A 25559-nucleotide genomic window follows, 5' to 3' on the forward strand; every position below is an offset into this window, starting at 1 on the left:
CAACTGAGGTGCTTTGGGTATACAAACACTCCCAAGAAGGATCAGGAAGACATTAACTCTCTGTTCTTCCTTACCACAACAGAGAAGGTTATCAGATTATCTGAGTAATTTAACTTATTCCAGGTAAAAGTTCTGGCTAATAATTTGCGTATCACATTTCTTCAGACACATTTTGTCAGGACAGATAAGGGAGTATGGCAAGAAAGCCATTCAGATGGTTTGGATGGAATGCGATCACCTCTGGAGAAAAACCTTCATTTAATGAACATGATGGAAAGGGATTCCTTAGCAATGGCTTAAAATTCCAGATGCTGAATGGAGACCTCCCCTATTGGAAACAGAACTTTCCATAGGAAAGACTCCATGCTCAAATCTATCAAATTTTTAACGTGCTTCTCTATACAAACACATGTTTTAGTTGTATTACAAATGCAGGCCTGTAAAGTCTGTTGCTAAGGCACATTGTATCTAGAGAGTGAGAAAAAACATGAAACTCACAAGTTTCACTCATTGAAACGGAGGAAGCAAAGACACATAGCTGGAATCTGGATCTTTTATTTTCTTTGGTAGGTAGGACCTAAGTGGAAACGTGACATGCTACCAAAAAGCATTGCTTTCCTTAAGAGAAAAAGCCATGATGGCAGCTGTCTTTAAGAAGCACTGCAAGTGTGTAAGCAATTATGATGAACAAATTGTATTCAGTGCTCTTTACAACAAGAAAAGTAATTTAGCAGCCAAGCCCGATGAATTTCTGAAAGCCTCTCAGGTGTCATGGTGCAGGAAGTCTGGATGCAGGGAGTCTTTTTCATGGTGTAGTCTGGCTGTCCCCTCAGAAGTCAAGCACAGCCACAGGGCTGGTAGGGCAGGGGCCTCACCAGCCAGAACCCATCCTATGGCCTCCAAAAGGTGAACAGGCCAGGCAAGAGATGGAAGCCAGGTTCAATCAAGAGTCCAGATCATCAGGCAAGTTGTTGGTGATGAGGGATGTCTGTGGTCAAGCTGACAAGTCAATTCACAGGTCAGAGGCAGGATCAGGTCTGATGAGGATAATCAGGGTTAGCCACAGCCCAGCAAAGCTCGAGGAGGTCCAAAGTGATGTGACAGGGTTGAGGTCAAGCTGAGAGGTCTACAGGCCAGGGTCCAGATCTACATGTCTACAACTGAGCTGTAGACTGATATCACATAGTGTTGCACAGAGACTCAAAACAGCTGAGCTGACATAGGGGTTTTGTGTGTGGGTGGAGGCCCCATGTGAGGCTAGCCAGGGCCACCCAGATTTATTAGTGCACTCAGGGCCCTAACATCACTTCAGATTTCCATCCTGGAAGCAATGGATGTGGATAGCTGTGTGGATTTTAGAGCTCTCACCACATGCTTCCATGACTGGAGTCTGTTGCCATACCTGCAGTTACCAGAAGAGCGCACACTCCTGAGCCTGGACTTAGCAAACTAAAACAGTCTCAGTGGCTTTTCTTACCAGCCCACGTCCCAAAGGCACTAGGTTTTCTCTGCATCCACAATAGCACAGCCACCTGCAAATGTTCCAAATTACAGAGCAGATAGAGCTGTGAGAGGACAGAAAGAAATCTCTGAGCCCTCCCTCATGTGCACCTCCATTCAGAGACATTTCTAAACCAGTGACAACGAACATGCCTACAATCCATTTCCACAATCCTTTTTTTTTTAAAAAAAAAACACTCTTCCTAGAGTGAATAGACCTCTCGGCTGATAGAAACATGGTAAGAATCAGTATTTTAGAAGAGTAATAACCCAGTTCTAGGCACAGGAAAAAGCTCTTTCTCCTCACTAACAAAAGGGGAGTTCTGAAGGAGTTATTTGGCATTAACAATTCCAGGGAACCCCACAGCAGAGCACTTTTACAGACAGTAGGTATCCAGTAGCACTGACCAAAAATTATCCTGGAAGGCCCCAGGGACCCTGCAGGATATAAGTCCTTGTTTTAGCCTCGTTTCAATAACTTTTAATCCATTATCACAGAAAACCAGAAAGACAGGCTCCGGAAGGGAAGCTTGCACTCAGGCAGAGAGACCCAGAAAGCTGGACTGGTAATGCTGAAGTGTGTTCCTTACCCCAATAAGGCTAATTTTTCAGCATTTGCCATATAACCACAAGAATAAGGCCAGGGTAAAGGCAGAGTCTCATTCTTACTTCCTCTGGTTGCTAGGGGATGAGAAAAGCCAGTTGTGCACTGCATCAAAAGTCAGGTGTTTGCAGCTACCTCACCGGACCTTGGTTTAAATGAAGAGCAGAGTCTGAACATAGCAAACTGGGAGGATGTACTGGCCAGCCTGCCTTGGGAGCTTAGTCACATCCCGTATGTTCATCAGGGATTGCAGTTTGTCACTGTAAATCATAAAGCTTACTGGTCATGGCAACTAGGAGAGGAAAAAAAAATGTACAAAAAAAGTTTGTAAGGAGGGTTTAAACCTTATGACAGTATTATCCTGATCTGACCTCATGTGTCCTCATAGTTAAAAGATAATTGCTGAAAGGACTGGACTTGGTCCCTCAGTGACTGCTGGTTCTAGTCGTTGGTGGGAACAGCTTCTTTCTCCTTTGCAAAGGCTACTGCAGAAACCATGGTGCAAAAATGGCTTCAATCTCAGCATGCAAAACAATGTGCCACCTCCTCCAAAACTGGTGACCACTGGAAAAAACATAGCTTCCTGCTTGGCAAATCCCTGCCTAACACAGGGGAGCTCCTGACCCTTTAGGGTTCAGAGTTATCTCAGCAGCTCTCCTGGCACTTGGTGAAATGTCTTTCTGACTTCTCCCACATTGCAGTTTCAGACTGTTCTGGCTTCTAGCAGCCAAAAAGTGTACATCAGGCCCACAGCACTAGCCCTAACCCTCATGCTGAGCAGATGATCCTACAGCTGCACTCTGCTCAGGAAGAAGGGCAGTATCCACATGGACCGTCTGTATCTGCAGTCATACCTGCAGGGCCCACTTCAGGCGAATTCCTCTCAAAGAACAGTTGTGTTTTTCCTTTATGCTGGATAGGCTGGACTGGAACCAGCAGCTGCAGACTATTATTACAGATGGCTGGGAGGGTGGAGAGATATCCTTAGTGATAAATCCCCTTCAAATGGGATGTACTGAGAAGATAAGAATCTGTTCTTGTTGAGCGGAGATTTGATGAACACTCATCACTGCACACTGCTCCTTAGCTATACAACTACTAAGTTTCTTTGATTATCTGTACAGGGGTGGACTAAAGACATCAGAGCCTCAGTGTCTATAGGCCCCTCTATACTCATAGATCAATCTACTACTGATCACCTCCAGCAGCTTTTCTGAGGACCTGAAAACACCTGAGTTTAGACTGCTGTCTCGTCTGGAAAGTGGAGTTTGAGTGTGTAGGGATGTTTAGGAATAACTGTTACATGTGCAACCATAAGTTAGTTCCCTTGAGCAGATGGGAGATAAGCAGATTGACTATGTGAGGGTGGTGGCAGAGATATTCTAGGCCCCACACCTTCTACCATCATCCTGGTACATCTCCATGCCCCAGGGAACCTGGATGGGAGCTGTCAAGAGCCATCAAGCCTTGACCTACCTTCTAAGTGATCGTCTGGTGGACTACGTTCCCATTTTTTTTCTACGTATGTCTAAAACTAAAGCTGCCTCATTAGAATAACTCTAACTTAAGCTCTATTTGGTGAGGAAGGAGTATGCACTCCCTCTGCTGGCTGTGGATGAGCAGCTAACAAAACCAACTTTAATGAACTCAGCTCATCCATCCCCATCATCAGCCAAAATGCTGGCAGCTGGACAAATGTGGGCAAAAGAGCAACCATGCTGGCTCACAGAATTAAAATTGCAATGTGGCACAGGGCGATGCTATGAAAGAAGCATGAAGTTCAGGAGCAAAGAACTTCCCTGCATGCTTTTAAAGCATCCCAAACCAGCACATAGCAAGAATTTCTCTCAATTGTTTCACTAGACTTTTGCACTGAATTACACTTAATTGCTCATTACAACCTCCCCTTTGTCTGGGGAGTGCAGATCGTAGTGTCCCTCCAGAGTGCAGATCGTAGTGTCGTGTAGTATGCTGAGAACTGCCTTTTCCCGAGCTCCCTGAAATAAATATTTTATTGCCTGTGATTTAGTAGTAAGCTGCCAAGGTAATTTACATGATTTTGAATACCAGTTTGAACTCGCTGTCTGCAATAGTTTCTCAGAAGCTCAAAAGAAAGATGCTCCCCCCCAGCATGTACTCATTTATTTAGGGGAGGCTAGAAAAGTTTGTGCATCACTTTTTTATATATACTTTAGGTATTGGAACTTTCAGTTAAACAACAAAATAATGCATCAAACCCCCATGGAACACATAAGAAATTGCATGGGCTTTGGTAAAAGTGACTTTATAGACCTAACAGTAACAGTGCCCCTCTAAGAGGAGATTTCAGCTCAGCTTTGCAGTGGTCTGGTCAGCACATGATCTGTGGCCTGCCAGCTGCAATCCCACAGGGTCCAGTGGAAGGATCCACAAGAATGATAACCTCTCCTGCAGCCCTCATCATTTATCACCAACCACTGTAAATCACAGTCTGTAATAAAATAGATCTCCAGCAGGATACTCACTAATAGGTGCATGCAGCGCCACATGTTCTTGGTATGGAGTGTAGTATTTGTACTGCTTGCCACAGAATTCACAGGTGTAATTGCCAGTTTCTGTGAAGAATTTAAATAAATAAGCATTAAATAAAATTAGAAAAGAGTGCAGCATCCTCTCACAAAATCACTGAATTCCTGACTCTTTACACTGAAACCAGGCCAGGTGACAAAACACACTAGAGCATTTTCCTCATGTACTAGGAACTAATCTGTCCTATAATTCACACATCCCTTTCCCCCAAAAAGGCAACAGTTAAAGCCAGTGCTTAGACTGATGGACCAGCTCCAGTAGAACTGAACAAGCTGCAAGAGATTATCCGAAATTGCAGCAGGTAAGTGTGCAAAACAAAAGAGAATCCATTTCTGAAGTCTAAACTACAGACAACACATTTTTGTCTTCTGGTTACAGACAGTTTGTGATGAATGGACATGGCAGGGATAGTCAAATCAGGGAACAGAACTGTCAAGTTTAAGTCTTAATTACAGAATATATATTGGAATTGTTGATTTGTCTTCAGGAGGATGAGCTTTTCTGTGCCAATCCATGTTTTGGGGGTACCTGAAATAATGAGGTAGTGTACCCATGCACTGACACCTCCTGTTCCTGCCAGTGCTGGGAAGAACAGAACTGATAGGAAGCCGCAAGCCAAGGTAAAATCCAGGGTTACTCAATTGTTTCCAAAATTTATCGGGCAAAATCTGGTCCTCTAATCTCTTTGGTTTCACCCTGATCTGTTTGAAGAACCCACCACAGAGGCAGTGTGCACACAATCACCTGTCAATGCTGCCAGTATACCCTAACACCCTCTCTAATCACTGCCAGTTTGCTTTTATCCTCAACTTCTTTCCTCTTTTCTTAGCAGAGATCTTGAACAGAAAACATCACAAGGCTGCATTTCACAGGGCCAGGGCTGGTGATGGTTGGTGTTCACCTGAACCTAAATGTATCTTTTAGAACTCCTAGGGTCCCAAAATCTATGCATAAGGCATTGCATTCTGGTTTTACTAGACAAACTCCACCTAGTGCCACATTTGAAACCATTGTGCTGCCTCTGATATTTGAATCTCTAAAATAAGTCATACTTGGACCAATCTTCTGGAAGGGTTCCGGCTCCTCCTCCTTTACTTCATCTGCTGCTATGACGGCCTGGTCATAGGGGTCTGCAAGAGAACAGAACCAGCAAGAGAGCTGACAACACCCTCAGGTTTTCCTTCTACAGCTGCATAGGCACTGAATGCTCCTGCATCTGTAATGACATTTCAATCTGTAACAAGATTTCAAGACATGAATTACAAACCCAATGACCCCTCTGTCTGACTTGTCCCTCCTCCACCTCAGGTGCCCCAGTCAAATATTAACCCCCTTTCCAGCCCGGTAATTCAAAGCCTGATTTATATTTCCTGATTTTCTTCCCATCTAATGATGTTTTGATGTCTGAAAGTGGCCACAGTAATGCAGTCTGCGAGCAAGTCAGCTACCAAACACTGACCAGTGAATTCCTACCATCTAACACCACAGCTCGAAGCAAATCAGAACCCAACCCATTTTATAAAATAATGTAATCTATGCCTTGAACAATTCACTAAATCACCAGAGACATGAAACACCTGTTTCTTTGATTTTTCAGAAGCCTGATCAATTGTACGTACAACAAAAGCCTGGTATCTACTAGGGCTGGGCATTAACCTACTGGCTGTACACACCAGGTGAGGCAGAGAGGATGCTCCTCTGCCACTGCAATCAGTGAAAAAACTCGTTTGACTCTTACAAGTGTAGAATCGGACCTGCTGTACCTGAATTACTGAATGCTTGAAAAAGTTTGTGAAATAAAGCACACGAAGGATCACAGCTTACCTGCCCGGTTTTCTGGGGCACCTTCCACACTAAAAACTAACACAGAATAGAAGAAGGAGGGGAAGAAACAAAACAGAAATTAAATCCTTAAATGGCCTTGTTTTCCTCCTGTATTTCACGTACCGCTTTAGCATATTTCAGCCCCACAGAATACACCAGGCTTTGTGCCCCAGTCCCTCCTCTTCCCAGCATCCACGCAGGAACTATGAGCATGCCCAGCCCTAAAACACAGAGATTCTCAAGGCCTTTGCTCTGACACAGACTCAGCCCCACGTGAAGCTCAGGTGCACACCTGCTTCACGTTTGTTTGCTGAGACACTACCACCCCCTCGGTGGAACCATGATGAACAGTGTCTTTGCAAAAGACAAGTGGAAGCCATTTCCAAAGCTGTCTCATAAGCTGAGGTAGCACTCCCTGAACCATAGCTATGAAGACACACTTCTGACAGGAGCAGACACGTCCATCTCACAGTGACTTTTAGCCCTGCTAATTTAATTTTAGGTCTCTTCACAAGAACAATAGTGTGTCATGGTGTACTGCAAGAGAACATTGGCTCTTAGAGCACATTTAGATGTACACATGTTCCACTGAAAAACAGCAAAACATTTACTGTGAAAATCCACGTGCTTTTCTGAGATGCTCCAGCTAGCCAGAACTTTCTGCTTCCCAAGCAGCCTCTACCTAAAAATCTGCCAGGCCTCCCTCCTCAGCCAGGTGAGGAGCAACACCAACATGCTCACAGCATGTGCAGTGAGGGTTTGGAGTAGGTGTGGGCTCCAAGTTAAGGAGCTTTAAATGACCTGTAAGTATAGGCAGCCAAGCCAAAGACAGTATGTTGTTGCTTCTATTCCCCCCAGTATAGAAAAAACAAACACACTGCTTCTAGAGGAGGATGTCTGCTTCTGTCTAAGCGTCACCCGCCTAGACCACATCTACATTCACAAAGGAAAAATAAGCCTGACAACTGTATCTCTTCACTACCACAGCAATTAACAAGAATGAAACAACATTTCTCAACTCTGAAACGTGGTTTCTCACAGAAGGTCATGTTAGGAACAAACATGTGAAGTCAGAAACCAAAAAGCAACCAATTCTTGCCTAGGCAGTGGCCAGACGGACAATTTACCTTGAGGCACTCTGCTCTAGCATATCCATCTTAACCACGAACCTTAATACAGAAGGGAGGACTGCAAGGACCACAGGTCCCAGCAGAGGGTGTTGTTTTGATGCATGCAAAGAGAATCAAGCCCAGCAGACTTCTCCCTGCAGTGCCTGCAGACTGTGCCTCCCCTGACAAAGGCGAGCGAGGAATGCTGCGACATGTCCTGCACATCATGGGCTGCATGATCCTGCAGGACCACTTTTTGCCTTCCCCAGGGCAACACAGCAACCACTTCTCATTTTAGTTTAGGTGTCTAAATGTCAAAATAGTACTCACCATCCACGGCATGCAGGTCTCTGTGCTCTTGGAAGCAGCTATAATATTTATATTTTTTCCCGCAAATGTCACACGTGTACCTAAAGTTGTCTGTAGGAATAAGAAAACAGGCCACTTTAGAAACCTTGAAGTAAAAAGCAAGCACTCCAGAGTACACTGCTCAGTCAGAAACCCCCATGCAGTCACAATGATCCCACACACCATGCTGAATCTCTCAGGTACGCAGATAGCCACTGCCTCACATTGACCCCCCCGTGCTACGTAGCTAATCCTAAGGTATCCTGCTTTTTGTTTCAGTCAGGCAGCTCTGCTCTCCAGTAAAGCCTCTATAAGAGCTCTCAGCAGGCCCTGCTGAAATCTTCTTTGGAAGTTAAGGACTACAGTGCTGGTCAGGGTGGAGACGAACTGGAAGAATTTAACACAGAGTCAAGGTATGCGCTGTTAGAAGCCAAAGACATAACACGCCACCTAAAAAAAGGACTGGAAATATGTGCATCTCCTGTCCACACCTGGTGCTCACTGCTGCTGCTGACTGGCGGCTAACTGCACCCAGAATCCCGTATGGGCACATGAGAACAAACAAATCCAAAGAGAACCAGCAATTCAAAGCACAAAGGACATCTGCCAATGACAGGACCGACACAGCCTGGTACCGTATGTATCAGTACCCTGGGCCCCCTCCCTTCAGCCCACAAACAACAGCCCCCCTTTACCACAGCTGTGTTCCTATCTTTTCATCCCCCACTGATACATGCCACTGGCGCCCTCAAAACACCAGCTCCCTCCTGTGTCTATCCTGCTCAGGTGCCAACCCAGTGCTCCCTGCGTGTCCCTTTGTCAGAGGAGAGACCTGCTGGCTCTCCATCCTGGGGGAGTCCCCCTCGGGGTCTCTCCTCCACCGGGATGCCTACGGCCACCACTCCCAGAGGAACACACTGCAGTTTGAGGCTTGCAGCCTTCAGTCAGAATTGCCTGGGATCACCACAGGGATGGACTGACAGACAGAAAAACATCTGCACAAACCCTGTCCCCTTCACAGCTCAGACTAAGAACTGAAAACGGCATCAGAAGGGGAGTTTTATTTTCCCCGCTGCTACAGCAGCGCTCTCTCAACTGCTCCAGGAGCAGACGCAGCGAGTTTCGCATTCAGGCACCCTGCTTCGGAGTCCTGCTGCACCTGCTGAGCTGGGGCAGTGATCTTCCAGCAGGCCCACTGGGAAACATCGGGAAAATGCCACTGGCACAGCTCAGATTTTACAGAGAACAGGAGGACAACCAGAGGAGGAAAGGCCCCAGTGTATGCTCAGCTCTCTGTCAGTCTATGTGGCTGTCCCCATCTGGGTGGGGAGGGGAAGTCAGGTGGATGCAAAAAGCTCGGGATGCTTGTGAATCTGGTTTGCTCTGACTGGGGACAATGAAAGCCTTTGATCCAGATATTGCACCTGTGTAAGGAAAATCTGAGTACGGGTGCTGAGCACATCCTTGCTGGTCAGCTCGGTGAGGTTTTCCAGCTCCTGGTATTGGGCATCCACCTACATCCACCAGTAGTGACTCCACCGATATGTGCAGTGCTGTGTTTGCAGCCAGCCACAGCTGATGGCCTGCGTGCCTGTTGTGTGCCACTGGCCCACTATAAAGTAGAACGCATCAGCCCGTGTAGCCAGAAAGGATCTTAAAAGCAATGTATTTTACTTCTTTTACTAGGAGCAAACGAGGACTGCACACAGCAGCTGTTGTGCCTCCACAGACGAGCTGCCACTCCGTGAGCTCCCCTGCCACAGCTCAGTTGTTTGCAGCCATGTGTGCATACAATTAGCAAAGTTAAGGCATTGTTTGTTTTCACCTCCTCCATGCTGCATTCAAATGCACCAGAGTGTGCACATTAAGTAATCTTTTGTTTTACTTGTCCATATTTTTATTTACAACAAATGAATATTTAAAGCTGAGATGCAATGGTACTGTCTGATCACTCGGGTTCATCACTGCAGTCCATCAGCCCTTAAGGTTTCAACACTAAATGAAGCATTACTTTCCACCCCTTTATTCTGCTTAGCAAAATAAAACTAGGAGATACTGTGATGTGTAAGAGAAAAACGTTCAGTATAATAGGTGTTAAATAGCTGGGCATTGTAACTTTACATCTACTGCCAAAAATATTGTATCTTAATTAGAGCACAGCAATACTAAGCTAGACATAAGAGATTTTAAAGAGTTCAGGCTGAATAAGTGAGACAGAGCCCAGGCACATAAACCAAGATGAAAAAGATCCTCTGCTTCAGAGTGCACTGCTTAAGGAAGAGTAGGAGGAGAAGCAAAACATGAGAATATTCAAATAATAAAAGCACTGGTGGGTCACTGCAAAGATATGCATATCTAACAGCGGTTCATAAATAATCTTACGCAATCTCCTTCTGTAGTTGTACAATGGTGCAGAGGGTCTCAATCTACCTGGGACCCCGTTCGACAACAAAGGGAATCTAATGATTCCTAGTGAGTGTATCTGTGTATCTGCTGCGAAAAAAAAAGATCAGTCAATTATCAGCAAATAAAATTCGTAACGAGTCATCAGTAATCAGTCTCACCACGCATCCCAAAGACAAGAAACCAACCTCTTTTCTGAAGTGTAATGAGCCTTGTAGTCGATGAACTGAGGACTAATTCTTCAAAGGAGTAACAAATGCCAAGCACTTTCAATATCTCCATTTGGAAGAAGAAAACTAACACAGCCTTAGTTTGGAAGCAAAGTGCTCAGTAAATAAGGACACTTGCTAGAATAAAACTGAAAGCGAGGCACACCACGGGACTAGGATATCATCTCACACTCACGCGGGCACAGGTAGTTATAGTTTCTGTAACTTGGGAAGGACTGCGAGGATGGTGCTGATAATGGCTGGGACTTGAAGGGGTGACCATGTGCTGGGTATGACCACTGCCTTCCCTAGGCAGTGTGGGGAACACGGAAACACGCACCAAGTATAATGGTGCAGTCCAGGAGAAAACGGGTTTGCTTGTTTTGTTAGGAGACTGTTTTCCCTAAGGAGGAACAACCTCCAGAGATTATATGGAAAAAAATCATTATGAGAAGAATTTGTTCCAGCTGGTATTGGTACTAATCTCTTCCTCTCCGCTTTGAAGGAGATAACACCCAGCAAACAGTGCCAAGTCTCAGACATAAGGAGGTTTACAGAGAATTCAGAAAGTATCAGTAGAGTGCCAATGTGTAGCTAAGCTTTCCCCTCTCTGAGCAGCGGTCACTCTTGCAGGGCTGCACCAAAGCGCCAGACTTCGTACCCAATAGAGCTGTCTGTTGACATCTGTCAGGCACTTCCAGTGCTCTTCCCAGCCGCAGCAGCTCTTGGAAAAAAGGCAAAGCAACAGCCATGTTACAACGCAGTTCCTCAGATATGAAGCACTGGCATACTGAGATGGCAAACAGGCCATCATTTTTCAAGTACCAAAAAAAAAAACAATTCTGTGGGACATGAAGGCATTTTTGACCATTTTGCTTGCAAGTGAACCTCCCATACAGGACAGGGAATGTGCTGCTCTTCTCTGCCTGTCTCCAGGGGCTGCTGCCTGCTGGCTCCAGCCAAGTTGTCGCATGGCCTGTGTTCAGCGATGACTTGTAGCTCCTGAAATACTGAAATACCCCGTCATAGGGAGGATCAGTCAGGTCATCTTTCTTCCCAAATGTAGCATTGAATATATTGAGATTTTTTGTTGTTTTGGTTCAGATATCCAGCAGAGAAGAAAATACACATCTCATTTTGGCAGGAAACAGGGAGGGCAGAGAACGTGTGCCCAACAGTGGCAGGCGGAAGAACCAGGATTCATTGCTCAGGGCACTTGGCCCAGAGCCTCTGGATTTTGCTCTAGAAACCCAAGAAGGGAACAATAGCAATCAAACTTGCTGAAAGGTCAGGACTTCTGTATCTCAAGCTAAAAATAATTAACCCGCCCTCATAAGTGCAGGAATCTCAGACCACACAAATTGCACACAAATTCAAGTTTCCACTGGGCTGACAGAGCTCTGCACAGCATCACAGAAACCCAGATTGGAAACAACTACATATATCATCCAGATGACATCCCTGCAAGGATGAGATCACATCCCATTGAGCATCCAGAATAACAGGGTCTCCATACAACATGCTGCAGGAGCTACTTAGGGACTTCTCAAGGGAAACAACAAGTTTTGCCTGTCACAGAACTCACAGTCACATTTTAAATTGAAGAAGCCACAAAAGCTACATGATACAGGAGCTCTCACAGCAGCCAGACATGTTGTAGATACTCTTGAAACCAAAGTGATTCCACTCTTACCAAGCACTGCAGAGCTAGCTGTTTATTAGGAACAGACTCCAAATGCAGAAGAGCGAAACTGCTGAATATAAATTAGTAAATTGCAAGAGCCTACTGAATTACCCCTAAAACCCAGCAGTGTTCCAAGCTCATGTCAACAAAAAAGCTGCAAAATCAGAAAGGAGAAGAGGACAGTCTGGACAGTGCATTATGTGTCCTGCTCCTTGACTTTGTGGTACCAGGAGGTCTGAGAACAGCCAAGGAAGCACCGATCTCCAGAATTCCACGTCCCTGGCTCACCTCAGGAAACAAGGTTTCCCAAGCAGTTCATAAAGTCCATCATTGACAGGGAAGGGTGGCTGGATTTCTCACAGCTAAGCCTGCTGCAATAGGTTTATTTGCCCTCTCTCTGTCTGAGGCTGTGATATTTCTTTTTTTCTCCAGTCTCTGCTGGCAGATGCTGGACTCCTGAAACATCCTGCTCGTGATAAACACAGTGGGATGGAGATGGCGAGTGGCTGGTCAGAGTACCTGACAAAAGCACCATCTTGTGAGAAACAAAGTTGTGTTTTTGCAGTAGAGAATTACTTTACTGTATTCCAAGTCAGTTGTGTAGTCATAATAAGGAGAAATGCTGGCAGGAAGACAAAGATGCACAAAGTGGACAGTAGAAGGCCTCACTGCTCCAAAATAAGGTAGAAGCTTGAGAAAAACAGGATGAGCAGCATGAGAACAGTAAAACAAAGATCATGAGTTCTCAAAACATAAGAAAGGAGAAATTAAAGGGTTGGAAAAAAAAGAAAAATTGTACATATATGGTATAGAGTAGTGTCGAGTAGCTTGTGAACCTGTAGTACTCAGACAATGAGGAAACGGGAGGTGATCAGGTGTTGGGTAATAGGGAATAAAAGGTTCGGATTTGTTTACTAAAATGCGCTCCTGATTGACAGGACGCCCGCCATTGCAATTGCAAATAAAATAGCTTCCCAGAAGATCCTGTCTGAAGAAAATTATTTGAGATGTTTCTCACAATTTGGGGCTCATCCAGGATCTTGTTGCCTGCCGAAGATTTCTTGACACCACAGAGAGGAAGGTGAACCCCACTGATTTCAGCGGTCCCATCAGGGGTGGTGGGTTGTCTCGGTACAGCCGGCAAAGGACTGAGACTGTTAATTTGAAGACAGGCTCTGCGAAGCTCTGGGGAGAAGGGAGGCCAGCACAAACATAGACAGACACATCCTACATAGAGTCCAGCCCGGATCAGGAACAGGCACTGGGATTACTGCTGATAACCTGGACCAGGAAGCCATGCAAGGACCAAGGTAAGAGAAACTTTACCGTATCTTGCCTCGGGTTGGGTTGGGGGAAACTCTGGTGTGAATGAGCGTGAGTGTGAATAAGACACACTTCTGGTGCGGAGTGAATGTGAAGTCCCAATCTGCGAGGCTCGGTGATCCTGCGAGGGGACGAACAAAGTCCCTCCAGCTGGAGAGGGATGAAGCGGAAGACAGAGGAGAGGAGTGAAAGAGAGTCCTGGGGAGTTTGGGCCCTTAGGTGTATGGTACCCTGAGCACAGTGAGGTGAAGTGCTCAGCAGTACACCCCACCTCTGTCCTAATCCTAGCTGAAGGCGTGTGGTACCCTGTGGGTGGTGAAGTCCACAGCAGCACGTCAGGAAGAGCTGGGGATTAAGGGTTCCAAGAGTCAGCAGGGTGGGGTTGGAGACACTGGGATTGTGCCTAAAGATAGCCCTTTGGAGAGAATGATAAGGATTTGTAAAAACAACCCAAAAATTAGGGAAAAAGATTTTAAAATATATATAATAAAAAAAATGGTTTGATATTGTGTAATTGTCTGGCCTAAAAATATAATAAAAGGAACTTCAGTATTTTGGCCAAAATAGGGGTTTGATGAAAATTCAGGCTTGAAATTTATATGTAAACAATAAGGTTCTGTTTTCGGAGGAGGAATCGAGTTATGCTCCCTATAATTCTAATACTGCAACAGAGGCAGCGGCAGGTGCTCCAGGAGGGGAGACAGGGACTGCAGTTGATGCTGTCCCTGGAGAAGTCGCGCTGGGGAGTGTAGAGCGGCAGGAGTGGAGGCCAGGGGGTCCCGATGGGGCCTTAGGGCTGTGCAGGGCCAACGCAGGGCCAGTGCCACTCCCCCTTTACCAGCAGACAGGTTGGGAGTTTTAAGAAGAAAATGGAAATCATTAACTGAGGCCCTAGCAGAACAGTCAAATCCATTTCTAAGGCCTAATTTGTATTCCTGGGGGGTGAAATGTCATTCTTGAGTATGTTATTCACTGGAGCAGAATGTTTAGGAGGGGAATGATTTGGCAGGTAGCTATGCAAGAATGGTAAAGAACTAACATCCCCCCCCCCAGACCAAGAGTAATTCCGATAGAGCAGAAATATCTGCTTATCTAACAGCAATAATAACAATCCACAACATAGAAATCATATGAGAGACTTGGGGTCAGAATTAGAAAGTACTCGGGGATGAATCCTGAGGACCCAGTAGCTCAAGGGCTCTTTAAAGTTCATTTTGTGATTAAAACCTGGCCAGATATACAGAAAAAGCTCCAGAAAGTGGGAGCATGAAGTGAACAGTGCAGGTAGTACGAAGGTGTATGCCAGGAGGGGAGATGAGAAGGAAAAGCAGAGAGTGAAACAAATGGTATACACAGCGTACCGGGTAGTGAGGCAGAGGGGGAGATAGAGGGACTTTCGGGAGGAGTCGGGCCCAGGATGGAAAGGAGAGGAAGAGAGATGAAGGAATGGCAGACAAGGAAAGCTACCTATGTTGCAGCCTAAATCCTAGCAGGTACAGGCTTTGAGAAGATGTTTTAAGTGTGGCCAGGCCGGCCACTTCAAATAGGAGTATCCGGAGTGGAAGAAGGAGGAGAGATTGCTGTTATAAATTTAGAATAGGGGAGACAGAGCTTCTCAGAAAGCTAGTTCCCTGATAAATGAAAAAGTGTACCTCATTGGGGATCACTCTACAATTATTGTTGCAGGCAAAACAGACTTGGCATAGGAAGATTAATAAAATTTATTACCTATTGCTGACGGGCCGGAGCGGTGAGAAACAAAGAAACAAGATGGGGGCACCTTCCCCCATCCACTCTCTTCCAGCTCTTCCCTGCCCTGAGTGGTGCAGGGGGGCCAGGAGTAGGGTCTGCAGGCAGTCCGTAGTGCTTTGTTTCTCCTGCTCCTTCACGGTCTCTCTGCCCTCTGCTCCGTTGTGGGGTGCCGACCTTCCTGGGCTGTCCTGTGTGGGTTTCTCCACGGGCAGCGAAAAACGGGCTCTTTGGGAGCTGCTCTGGTGTGGGGTCCTTCTGGTGGGGTGCCAACCTTCCTGGGCTGTTCCTAAATGGGCTGCAGTGTGGAGATCTGCTCCGCTGTGCTAAACCACGGGCTGCAGGGCTGCCTTCCCCACCAGGCGCCTCCTTGTGGGCCGCGGGGGGGCTTTGGCTCCGGCACCTGGAGCACCTCTGCACTGGACTCCCCCTCCTCTGCACTGACCTTGGTGTCTGCAGGGAGGTTTCTCACTCTCCCAGCTGCGGTTGTGCAGCAGTTGTTTTTTCCTTTTCTTGGGTGTGCTCTCATAGAGAATTAAATTGTATTACTCATGGCTTGGCTCTGGGCAGCGGTGGGCCCCTTTGGAGCCAGCTGAATCACAGAATCACAGAATTTCTAGGTTCACAGAATCATAGAATTTCTAGGTTGGAAGAGACCTCAAGATCATCGAGTCCAACCTCTGACCTAACGCGAACAGTCCCCACTAAACCATATCCCTAAGCTCTACATCTAAACGTCTTTTGAAGACTTCCAGGGATGGTGACTCCACCACTTCCCTGGGCAGCCTGTTCCAGTGCCTCACAACCCTTTCAGTGAAGAAGTTCTTCCTAACATCTAACCTAAAACTCCCCTGGCTCAACTTAAGCCCATTCCCCCTCATCCTGTCACCAGGCACGTGGGAGAACAGGCCAACCCCCACCTCGCTACAGCCCCCTTTAAGGTACCTGTAGAGAGCGATAAGGTCTCCCCTGAGCCTCCTTTTCTCCAGGCTGAACAAGCCCAGCTCCCTCAGCCGCTCCTTGTTCTCCAGGCCCCTCACCAGCTTTGTCGCCCTTCTCTGCATCCGCTCAAGCACCTCGATGTCCTTCTTGTAGCGAGGGGCCCAAAACTGAACACAGTACTCGAGGTGTGGCCTCACCAGAACTGAGTACAGGGGGACGATCACTTCCCTAGCCCTGCTGGTCACACTGCTTCTTATGCAAGCCAGGATGCTGTTGGCCTTCTTGGCCACCTGAGCACACTGCTGGCTCATATTCAGCCGACTATCAACCAATACTCGTAGGTCCTTCTCTGCCAGGCAGCTTTCCAACCATTCCTCTCCCAGCCTATAGCTCTGCTTGGGGTTATTGCACCCCAGGTGCAGGACCTGGCACCTGGCCTTGTTGAACGTCATGCAGTTGACCTCAGCCCATCGGTGCAGCCTATCCAGATCCTCCTGCAGAACCTTCCTACCCTCGAGCAGATCAACACACGCACCTAACTTGGTGTCATCTGCAAACTTACTGAGGGTGCACTCAATGCCCTCATCCAGATAATCAATGAAGATATTAAAGAGGACCGGCCCACACACCAAGCCCTGGGGAACACCACTAGTAACCGGCCTCCAACTGGATTTGACTCCATTTACCATAACTCTTTAGGCCCGGCTATCCAGCCAGTTTCTAACCCAACGAAGCATGCGCCAGTCCAAGCCAAGAGCAGCCAGTTTCCTGAGGAGAATGCTATGGGAAATGATGTCAAAAGCCTTGCTGAAGTCAAGGTAGACCACATCCACAGCCTTTCCCTCATCCACCAAGCGCATCACTTTGTCATAGAAGGAGATCAGGTTCGTCAAGCAGGACCTGCCTTTCATAAACCCATGCTGACTAAGCCCGATCGCCTGCTTGCCCTGCAAGTGCCGCATGATGACTCTCAAGATAATCTGCTCCATGAGCTTCCCTGGCACTAAGGTCAAACTGACAGGCCTATAGTTCTCCGGGTCTGCCCTCCGGCCCTTCTTGTAGATGGGCATCACGTTTGCTAGCCGCCAGTCAACTGGGACCTCCCCCAATAGCCAGGACTGCTGATAAATCATGGCTAGTGGCTTGGCCTGCTCCTCTGCCAGTTCTCTCAGTAGCCTCAGGTGGATCCCATCCGGCCCCATTGACTTGCGCACATCCAAGTGCCGTACCAGGTCGCCAACCATTTCTTCATGGATAGTGAGGGCCACATTCTGCTCCCCATCCCCTTCTGCCAGCTCAGGGTACTGAGTATCCAGAGAACAACCGGTATTGCCGATAAAGACTGAGGCAAAGGCGGCATTAAGCACCTCCGCCTTTTCCTCATCTTTTGTAACAAGGTTTCCCTCCGCACCCAGTAAAGGACGGAGATTCTCCTTAGTCCTCCATTTTGTGTTGATGTATTTGTAAAAAGATTTTTTGTTGTCTTTAACGGCAGTAGCCAGATTGAGCTCCAGATGAGCTTTGGCCTTTCTAATTTTGTCCCTGCACAGCCTCATTACCTCCTTGTAGTCCTCCTCAGTGGCCCACCCTTTTTTCCAAAGATTATAAACCCTCTTTTTTATCCTAAGCTCAAGCTGCAACTCTCCGTTGAGCCAGGCTGGTCTTCTTCCACGCTGGCTTGTCTTTGGGCACGTGGGGACAGACCGCTCCTACGCCATTAAGATTTCCCTCTTGAAGAGTGCCCAGCCTTCCTGGACACCTCTGCCCTTCAGAACCACCTCCCAAGGGACTCTACCAACTAGTGTCCTCAGCAGCACAAAGTCAGCCCTCCAGAAGTCCAGTACAGCGGTTTTACTGGTCCCCTTCCTGGCCTTGCCAAGAATAGAGAACTCCACCATTTCATGGTCACTCTGCCCTAGACAGCTCCCAACGATCATATCCTCCACCAGTCCTTCTCTGTTTGTGAAGAGAAGGTCTAGCGGGGCACCACCCCTGGTAGGTTCACTAACCAGCTGCGTCAGGAAGCTATCTTCCACGCTCTCCAGAAACCTCCTAGACTGCTTTCTCTGGGCTGTGTTGTGCTTCCAGGATATGTCAGGGAAGTTGAAGTCCCCCACGAGAACAAGCGCTGACGATTTTGCAACTTCTGTCAGCTGCCTGTAGAACTCCTCATCCGTGTCCTCATCCTGGTTTGGTGGCCTACAACAGACCCTGACCAGGACGCTAGCCTTGTTGGCCTTCCCGCCGATCCTAACCCAAAAGGACTCAACCTTGTCATTCCCAGCCTCGAGTTCCACAACATTGAAAGATTCTCTAATATAGAGAGCCACACCACCACCCCTTCTGTGCTGCCTGTCCCTTTTGAAGAGCTTATAGCCAGTCATTGCAGCACTCCAGTCATGAGAGTGGTCCCACCATGTTTCCATGGTGGCAACCAAGTCGTAGCCTGCCTGCTGCATGATGGCTTCCAGCTCCTCCTGTTTGTTACCCATGCTGCGTGCATTTGTGTAGATGCACTTCAGCTGGGCCACTGCCTTATCCCCTGGCCTTGCCATTGTTCCCCCTGGCACAGCTCCAACAAGCCTTGTTTCAGCCCCATCCCCCTTCTTACCTAGTTTAAAGTCCTCTCAATGAGCCCCGCCAGCTCCTGGCCCAGGATCCGTTTCCCCCTAAAAGATAGGGACCCGTCTGCGGCCATCAGGCCGGGTGCCGAGTAAAGCGCCCCATGGTCAAAAAATCCAAGACTTCTGTGCTGGCACCAGCCCCTGAGCCACGTGTTTATCAGGTGGGCTTTTCGTGTCCTCTCAGTACCCCTCCCTGCCACCGTAGGGATAGACGAAAACACCACCCGTAGACGAAAACACCACCTGTAGATGAAAACACCACCTGTAGATGAAAACACCACCTGTAGATGAAAACACCACCTGTATGCCAAACAGCATCAAACAAACACCACCTGCCCTTGGCTCTGGGCAGCGGTGGGCCCCTTTGGAGCCAGCTGAAACTGGCCCTTATCTAACATGGGGCAGCTGCTGGATTCTTCTCACAGGGGCTACCTCTGCAGCCCCCTCTGCTACCAGAACCTTGCCATGTGAACCCAATACACTGAGGCAGCTAGGTCATTACTGGCCTGTAAAGTGTTAAGACTTAAGTTAACTAATGAAACCCTAAATATGATGGGGGTAGAAGGGACTGGGATAACAGTGCCACTTTTTGGGGACACCAAGCTGAGACTGGGGATAGAATGATCACTGGGCAATTCCTGTACATACCTGAAGCAGGGACTAACTTGTTGGGAAAGGATTTGATAATGAAACTGGGCATTCAAATAAATTGTTAGACGGGAATAACAGTATTATTAATGGGGTACTCTCAGACCCTGAGAGCAAAGATGTATTTGCCTTTGAGTGGAAAGACCCTGAAATGGGGCAGAAGCAGCAATACAGATGGACAATTTTACCTCAGGGGTTTACAGGGCCACCAATTTATTTGGGCAAGTTCTAGAACAAATTTTGGAGTAATTCCAACCTCCAAAGAGTGTGTTACTGTTACAATATGTGGATGATCTCTTATTGTTAGGACAGGAGGAAACAGCTGTGAAGGAAGCCACTAACAAGCTATTTGAATTTCTGGGAAAACAGGGCTTGAAAGTATTGGAAAATAAATTAAAATTCATAGAAAAAGAAGTCAAACATTTAGGACATCTAGTGTCTGAGGGGGAATGAAGAATAAATTCAGAGAGGATTCAGGGAATTGTTGAGCTACACCTACCCAAAGCCAAAAAGAACTAAAATGTTTTGAGGAAGAGTTTTTTAAGGAATTAGGAGTCACGAAGTCCAAAGGAAAACAGATACTCTCTGATGGGAGAGAAATGCTGAAGAAAGTGCTAATGAGGTAAGTATTAACTGTTTTACATCAAGAGGGTCATTGGGGAATTCAAGCAACATGTGACACTGTGCTATGGAAATATTTATGTGTAGGAATATATGTACTCTAGCTGACCAAGTACGCAGGAGTTGTGTAGTATGTCAAAAGGTAAATAGTAAAATTATCTGCAGTCACTCCAAAGGGGGTGAGAACCAGGAATTCAACGTTTCCAAAATGTACAGGTAGATTTTACAGAACTCCTTAGAGTAGGTAGATTTAAATACTTATTAATCTTGGTAGATCATTTGTCAGGCTGGGTGGAAGCTTTCCCTTCAGTATCTGCTACTGCAAACATAGTAACTGAAGTAATTCTAGAACAAGTAACTCGCAGGTATGGAATTGTTGAAAATATTGACTCTAATCAAAGACATCATTTTATGCCAGAAATATTGCAAGGGCTAATGTGGACTCTAGGAATTAAGTGGAAATTTCACACTCCTTGGCATCCTTCCTTTTCTGGAAGGGTGGAGAGGATCAGACGATAAGCAGCAATTGACTAAGTTCTGAAAACTCCCCAGATGAAGTGCTTACCTTTGGCACTTCTCCAAATTCAAACTGCACCAAGAAAAGATGTGGGAGTTTCACCATATGAAATATTATTTGGACTGCTGTACATGGACAAAATGAATGAATTACCTCAATTTGAGACAAAAGATGCTTTTCTTAAGAACTATATAATAAGGCTGTCGTCCTCTGTCATCTCTCAGCACTGTTAGCTCAAACCCCACCCTTGGAAGCCCTGATCCATCCATTCCGAGAAGGAGACTGGGATCTGATGTGAACATGGAGAGAACTTAAACTAAAGCCTGAGTGGGATGGACTGTTCCAAGTGCTCCTGACTACTGAGACGACAGTAAGAACGGCTGAGAAAGGGTGGACTCATACCTGGGTAAAAGCATTAGTTAACCCTGATACCAGAGAGACTGCATTAACAAAGACTTTTAAGGTTTAAACTGCTAAAACTATCTATTGTAAACCTTTAACTTCTCCTTAGAAGAATTCTTAATGAGTAAAAAGGATTGAATTACGCAGAATTGGAGTGTTTCCAGTGAACACTCTCTGGAAGTGGAAGAAAAAGAAAGGAGGGTATTCCATCCCCACCAGAAGAACCCTGATTAGTTTATGATTTTTATTGTTTATCTTAATTATTATTTCTTAATTATTAGAGGGGTGTGTATATATACATAGAAATGATGTATTTTATTTTAGTAATACCTATTCTCAATGGATTAGTGATAAAATGGAGGGAAAAATCAGCATTTCCAATTGATCCAGAACATCTCTTGAGTTCTATCTCAAAATAATTGTTGGATTTGCACCCAGATGACTAGAAAGACTGAAGAGGCCTTGTCCCCCATTGCTATTTCCAGCAGCAACTGTGTCTGGATTCTCTAGATTTTTAAAAGTGACATATCATACACAGTGCCGGGATGGAACAGATTTTGAGGTTGAGTTCCCTACATATAATCCTGGCTACAACATACTGTGTTATCAAAGGTACCTTTTAAACAACATTGATAGAAAACTCAGGGGGCAAAATTACTGACCCTGGGTGTGTAAATATCCATGAAATAGGGAATAATCCAGACCATACTGAATATGGTAGTCACGGGAATGATAATATACATAATGCACACCAGATACAACATGAGACTCCTGTAACCAGATGGCCTTTCCTGAATGTCAAGGAGTGGTACTGGCTATGTGGCAATAAATCCAGGAAGGTGTTGCCCCTAGGATGGAAGGGAGCTTGCACCCTGGAGGCAATAATTCCAAATGTAATGATTATTGAAGACCCACAAAGCCAAAGCTCCCTTGAGACCACACACAGAATTAAGTGGACTCCAGATAATCCTTTAGTAAAATTCTCTAGCTTTTTACAGTTTTGCAAGGTGGTTTTTACCTTGGTTAAGGGTGAGTGAATTAGAAAAAGCTATTGTAAATATATCGAACAACAAGAAAATAAGTTTGATAAGTTTGCAAAAATAGTGCTCTAGAATCAAATAATATTAGATGTATTAATAACCTTATAAGGAGGAGCGTGCACTGTAATTAATACTAGTTGCTGTATATATGTAGATCAAATGGGATGAATTTGACTGATCTTAAAAATATTTGGGGAAAAAAACACAACAAGATCCTACATAGAGTAGCTCATGATGACACTTCCTGGGGATTTAGAAACATTTGGGAGAAACTAATTTCGTTACCTGAATAGAATTAGCTCAAACAACTATTTGTTGGTATTGTAATAACAATGGTATTCTATATCTGTCATCACCTGTGACATCCAAAGAAGAGTATTGCACCTTAATGTTGGAAAAACTCAAGAGCGCGGTATGTGAAGAGGTGCAAAAACAACAATAGGAGTAAGAAAAGAAGAGGGGTGAATTGTGAGAAACAAAGTTGTGTTTTTGCAGTAGAGAATTCCTTCACTGTATTCCAAGTCAGTTGTGCAGTCATAATGAGAAATGCTAAGTAGATAAGTGGACAGTAGAAGGCCTCACTGCTCCAAAATAAGGTAGAAGCTTGAGAAAAACAGGATGAGCAGCATGAGAACAGTAAAACAAAGATCATGAGTTCTCAAAACATAAGAAAGGAGAAATCAAAGGGTTGAAAAAAAAAAGAAAAATTGTACATATATGGTATAGAGTAGTGTCGAGTAGCTTGTGAACCTGTAGTACTCGGCCAATGAGGAAACAGGGGAGGTGATCAGGTGTTGGGTAATAGGGAATAAAAGGTTCGGATTTGTTTACTAAAATGCACTCCTGATTGACAGGACGCCCGCCATTGCAACTGCGAATATAATAGCTTCCCAGAAGATCCTGTCTGAAGAAAATTATTTGAGATGTTTCTCACAATCTTTCCCAGGATGTCTGCCCCACAGAAGGGAACCATGAACAACTGCAGCAATCTTCATTGAGAGCCAAAGCCACTGCAATTGAACTACCTGATGCAAAGACACAGGAAAGAATGGCGTTTTGAGATATGTGCCACATGCCTGTCACCAGAAAACAGCTTTCTGAGCTGTGTCCAGCAAAGGCTACCTGAGGTGCCTCCCCAGAAAAAGACCCAGAGTGCAGCTACTGTGTTCTTACAACACAGCAGGGAGCAGAAACATCTGGCAGCCCCACTTGCTTATGTGACTTCCACCCAGAGAACCACAAAGACAGCTCTGGAGAGAGGCTTGTTCTGCCTTTTAGCAGCCTGAGGGGCACCTGGAAGGAAAGGAACACATTTATGGCTTCCTAAGCTCGCAGAATATTCCCCACACCGATTCAAAGCAATTCCTCTGACCTAGCCCCCAGCATCTTCAGGAGCTTCCTTCTAGATGCTGGACTGGCAGCAGGGAGACGTAAAATGCATGCCTGCAGACACACAGCTTCCTGCCAGCAGACCTCCATCTACTCCTCATTCAAATTGTGCTGCAGCACTGAAGTTATGAGCTTTACACCTGCATTTTACAGCCAAGTAGAGAGTTGCCAGTAAAATCCATGGCAATCTACATCAGAGCTCAACTCAAAGGTGTCTAATGGCAAAATTCCTTGGAAAGGGATCAGGAACAAGCCCAAAGTCAGCAGCAACCCCATAAGGGGATTAAAGTATCCCAAGTTATATTAGTAAGGATTAAATAATAATAACATCCAGAAATTTGGAAAGGACAGAAACCCTCACACAAATGCACAAGCCAGCTCCTAAGTGGGGGTTAGGAAAAAAACTTTCCCTGTGGGCAAACTATTCCAAGATCACTCATTTCATGATCATTTCCTTTTTTCCCACAAACACTTGGCCTTTGTCAGAAACATAAAAGACATTTAGACATGCACTGGCCCATCCTAGCATTTTGAGAAGCTTTGTGCGCTTCTCAAAGGGTGTCCTAACTAACAAGCCAAGAAAAGGTAATCACAAACCCTGACACAGCCAGGTGAAACCCCACGAAATAACCAACAGATGGTGCAGGCTGTGAGCTGTGGGCTGGTGAAGGGCTCAACGACAAGTGAGAGGGCACAGAGCCACCAGTGTGTGCTCAGGTTCTCGGTGCAGCATTTCAGAGCCCAGTCCCGACTCCTACAAGCAGCTGCTGCAGACACACTCAGCAGCTACGGGGCTGGCTTCACCTCACAGTGTTTTACAAGCTGCTTTCAAGCAGGCGGCCACTGAGGTCCACAAATTCTGTGATGCTTTATCCAAACAACATGTCAGCCAAATGTATCTACACGGTGGAGATTTCAATACAGACCCTCTGGAGCTGGATGTAATCCTTCCAGGTCAGGGAGTGTGATGCCAGACTAGCAGGGGATTCCATACAGTGGAGAATATCCCATATCTGTTTCTGAAAGACAGCCCCCTGTTCATCATAGTCTCATGATCACATACAGGTGGTTGTTGGTTGGCTTTTTTTTTTTTTTTTTTTTAACCTTTGGGGGAGGAAAGTGTTTGGGTACTGCTCACTGGATGGTGGAACAGAAAAGACTTCCCAGGAGTCCTCAGGCTGCTACACATCAATGAGTTTCCCTCTTCCACGCTTAAAAGTACATTAAATTTGAATCAAAACAGATAGCAAATACCACCAATTTAAAGTGAAAATATTATGGCATTTTGCAATTATGCCCAAAATCAGCACTATGAACAGAATGTTCGGATTCCATGACACACCAGACAATATAATTAATGCCAGCAGATCTGGTTTCATGCTTTTTCTTTCTGGTGTCACTTCAGGGGAGTGCTGGATTCTTTTTATTTAAAAAAGAATCTTTATTTAAAAGAGAATTGTAACGCAGTGCAAGATAAAGAATGTCGAAAACAGAGTGTTAATGTTCTCCTAGCAGAATTTTGAACAGCATCAATTTTGCATAATTAAAAAACAGGTGTACTTGTACATACCTAACTTGTGACGCAGTAAGATTTATTATTTTTTTACATTAAAAGGGATGCTGAATCTCCACAAGTGAAAAACTCAGTTCAGATCACATTATGGAATTTTGCACAAGATATGATATGGGCCATTTTATTTTCAATTCCCCTGAAATCAAAAGGAGTTTAAGGTCTGACTGGGAACATACTCTACTCATCTGCCTCACAACTGTTTAGATTACATGACGCAGCACCAAGAGTTGCATAAAGGAAAACAAATCTCACCTTGATTTTTTCGTACACATTTGTCCTTGCCCAGAAATTTTGTTCTTACTGTGATTTCCAGATGGGGATTCATAGGATTCATGCACAGTTTCCAAAGTGGAAAGGAAAAGTGATAGTTAAATGACTGCACAGTACTAAAGAACAAATTCTGGCTTCCTAAACCTTCATAAGGACCAAGATCAAACTAAAATAAAATGGGATAATAAACTCTCTACAATTGTCTGCTGTAA

General features: G+C 45.6%; 1 protein-coding gene across 12 annotated transcripts in view; it reads right to left on the bottom strand.

Moving 5' to 3' along the window:
- The window catches only part of ZNF618 (zinc finger protein 618), a 179212-nt gene that overhangs the window by 38746 nt on the left and 114907 nt on the right, over window positions 1-25559 (bottom strand). For 8 of the 12 annotated variants that reach the window (XM_082775711.1, XM_082775710.1, XM_082775713.1 and 5 more), the window contains 4 exons: window positions 7936-8025; window positions 6497-6532; window positions 5725-5802; window positions 4609-4698 (listed from right to left, as the gene is read on the bottom strand). In XM_082775711.1, the coding sequence (XP_082631837.1) occupies window positions 4609-4698; window positions 5725-5802; window positions 6497-6532; window positions 7936-8025 (294 nt within the window). The remainder of the gene's footprint in view (window positions 1-4608; window positions 4699-5724; window positions 5803-6496; window positions 6533-7935; window positions 8026-25559) is intronic. The other 4 variants (XM_082775707.1, XM_082775714.1, XM_082775712.1 and 1 more) reach the window with 1 other exon arrangement.

This window comes from Aythya marila, assembly GCF_965140915.1.
Source record: "Aythya marila genome assembly, chromosome: 19".
NCBI lineage: Eukaryota > Metazoa > Chordata > Aves > Anseriformes > Anatidae > Aythya > Aythya marila.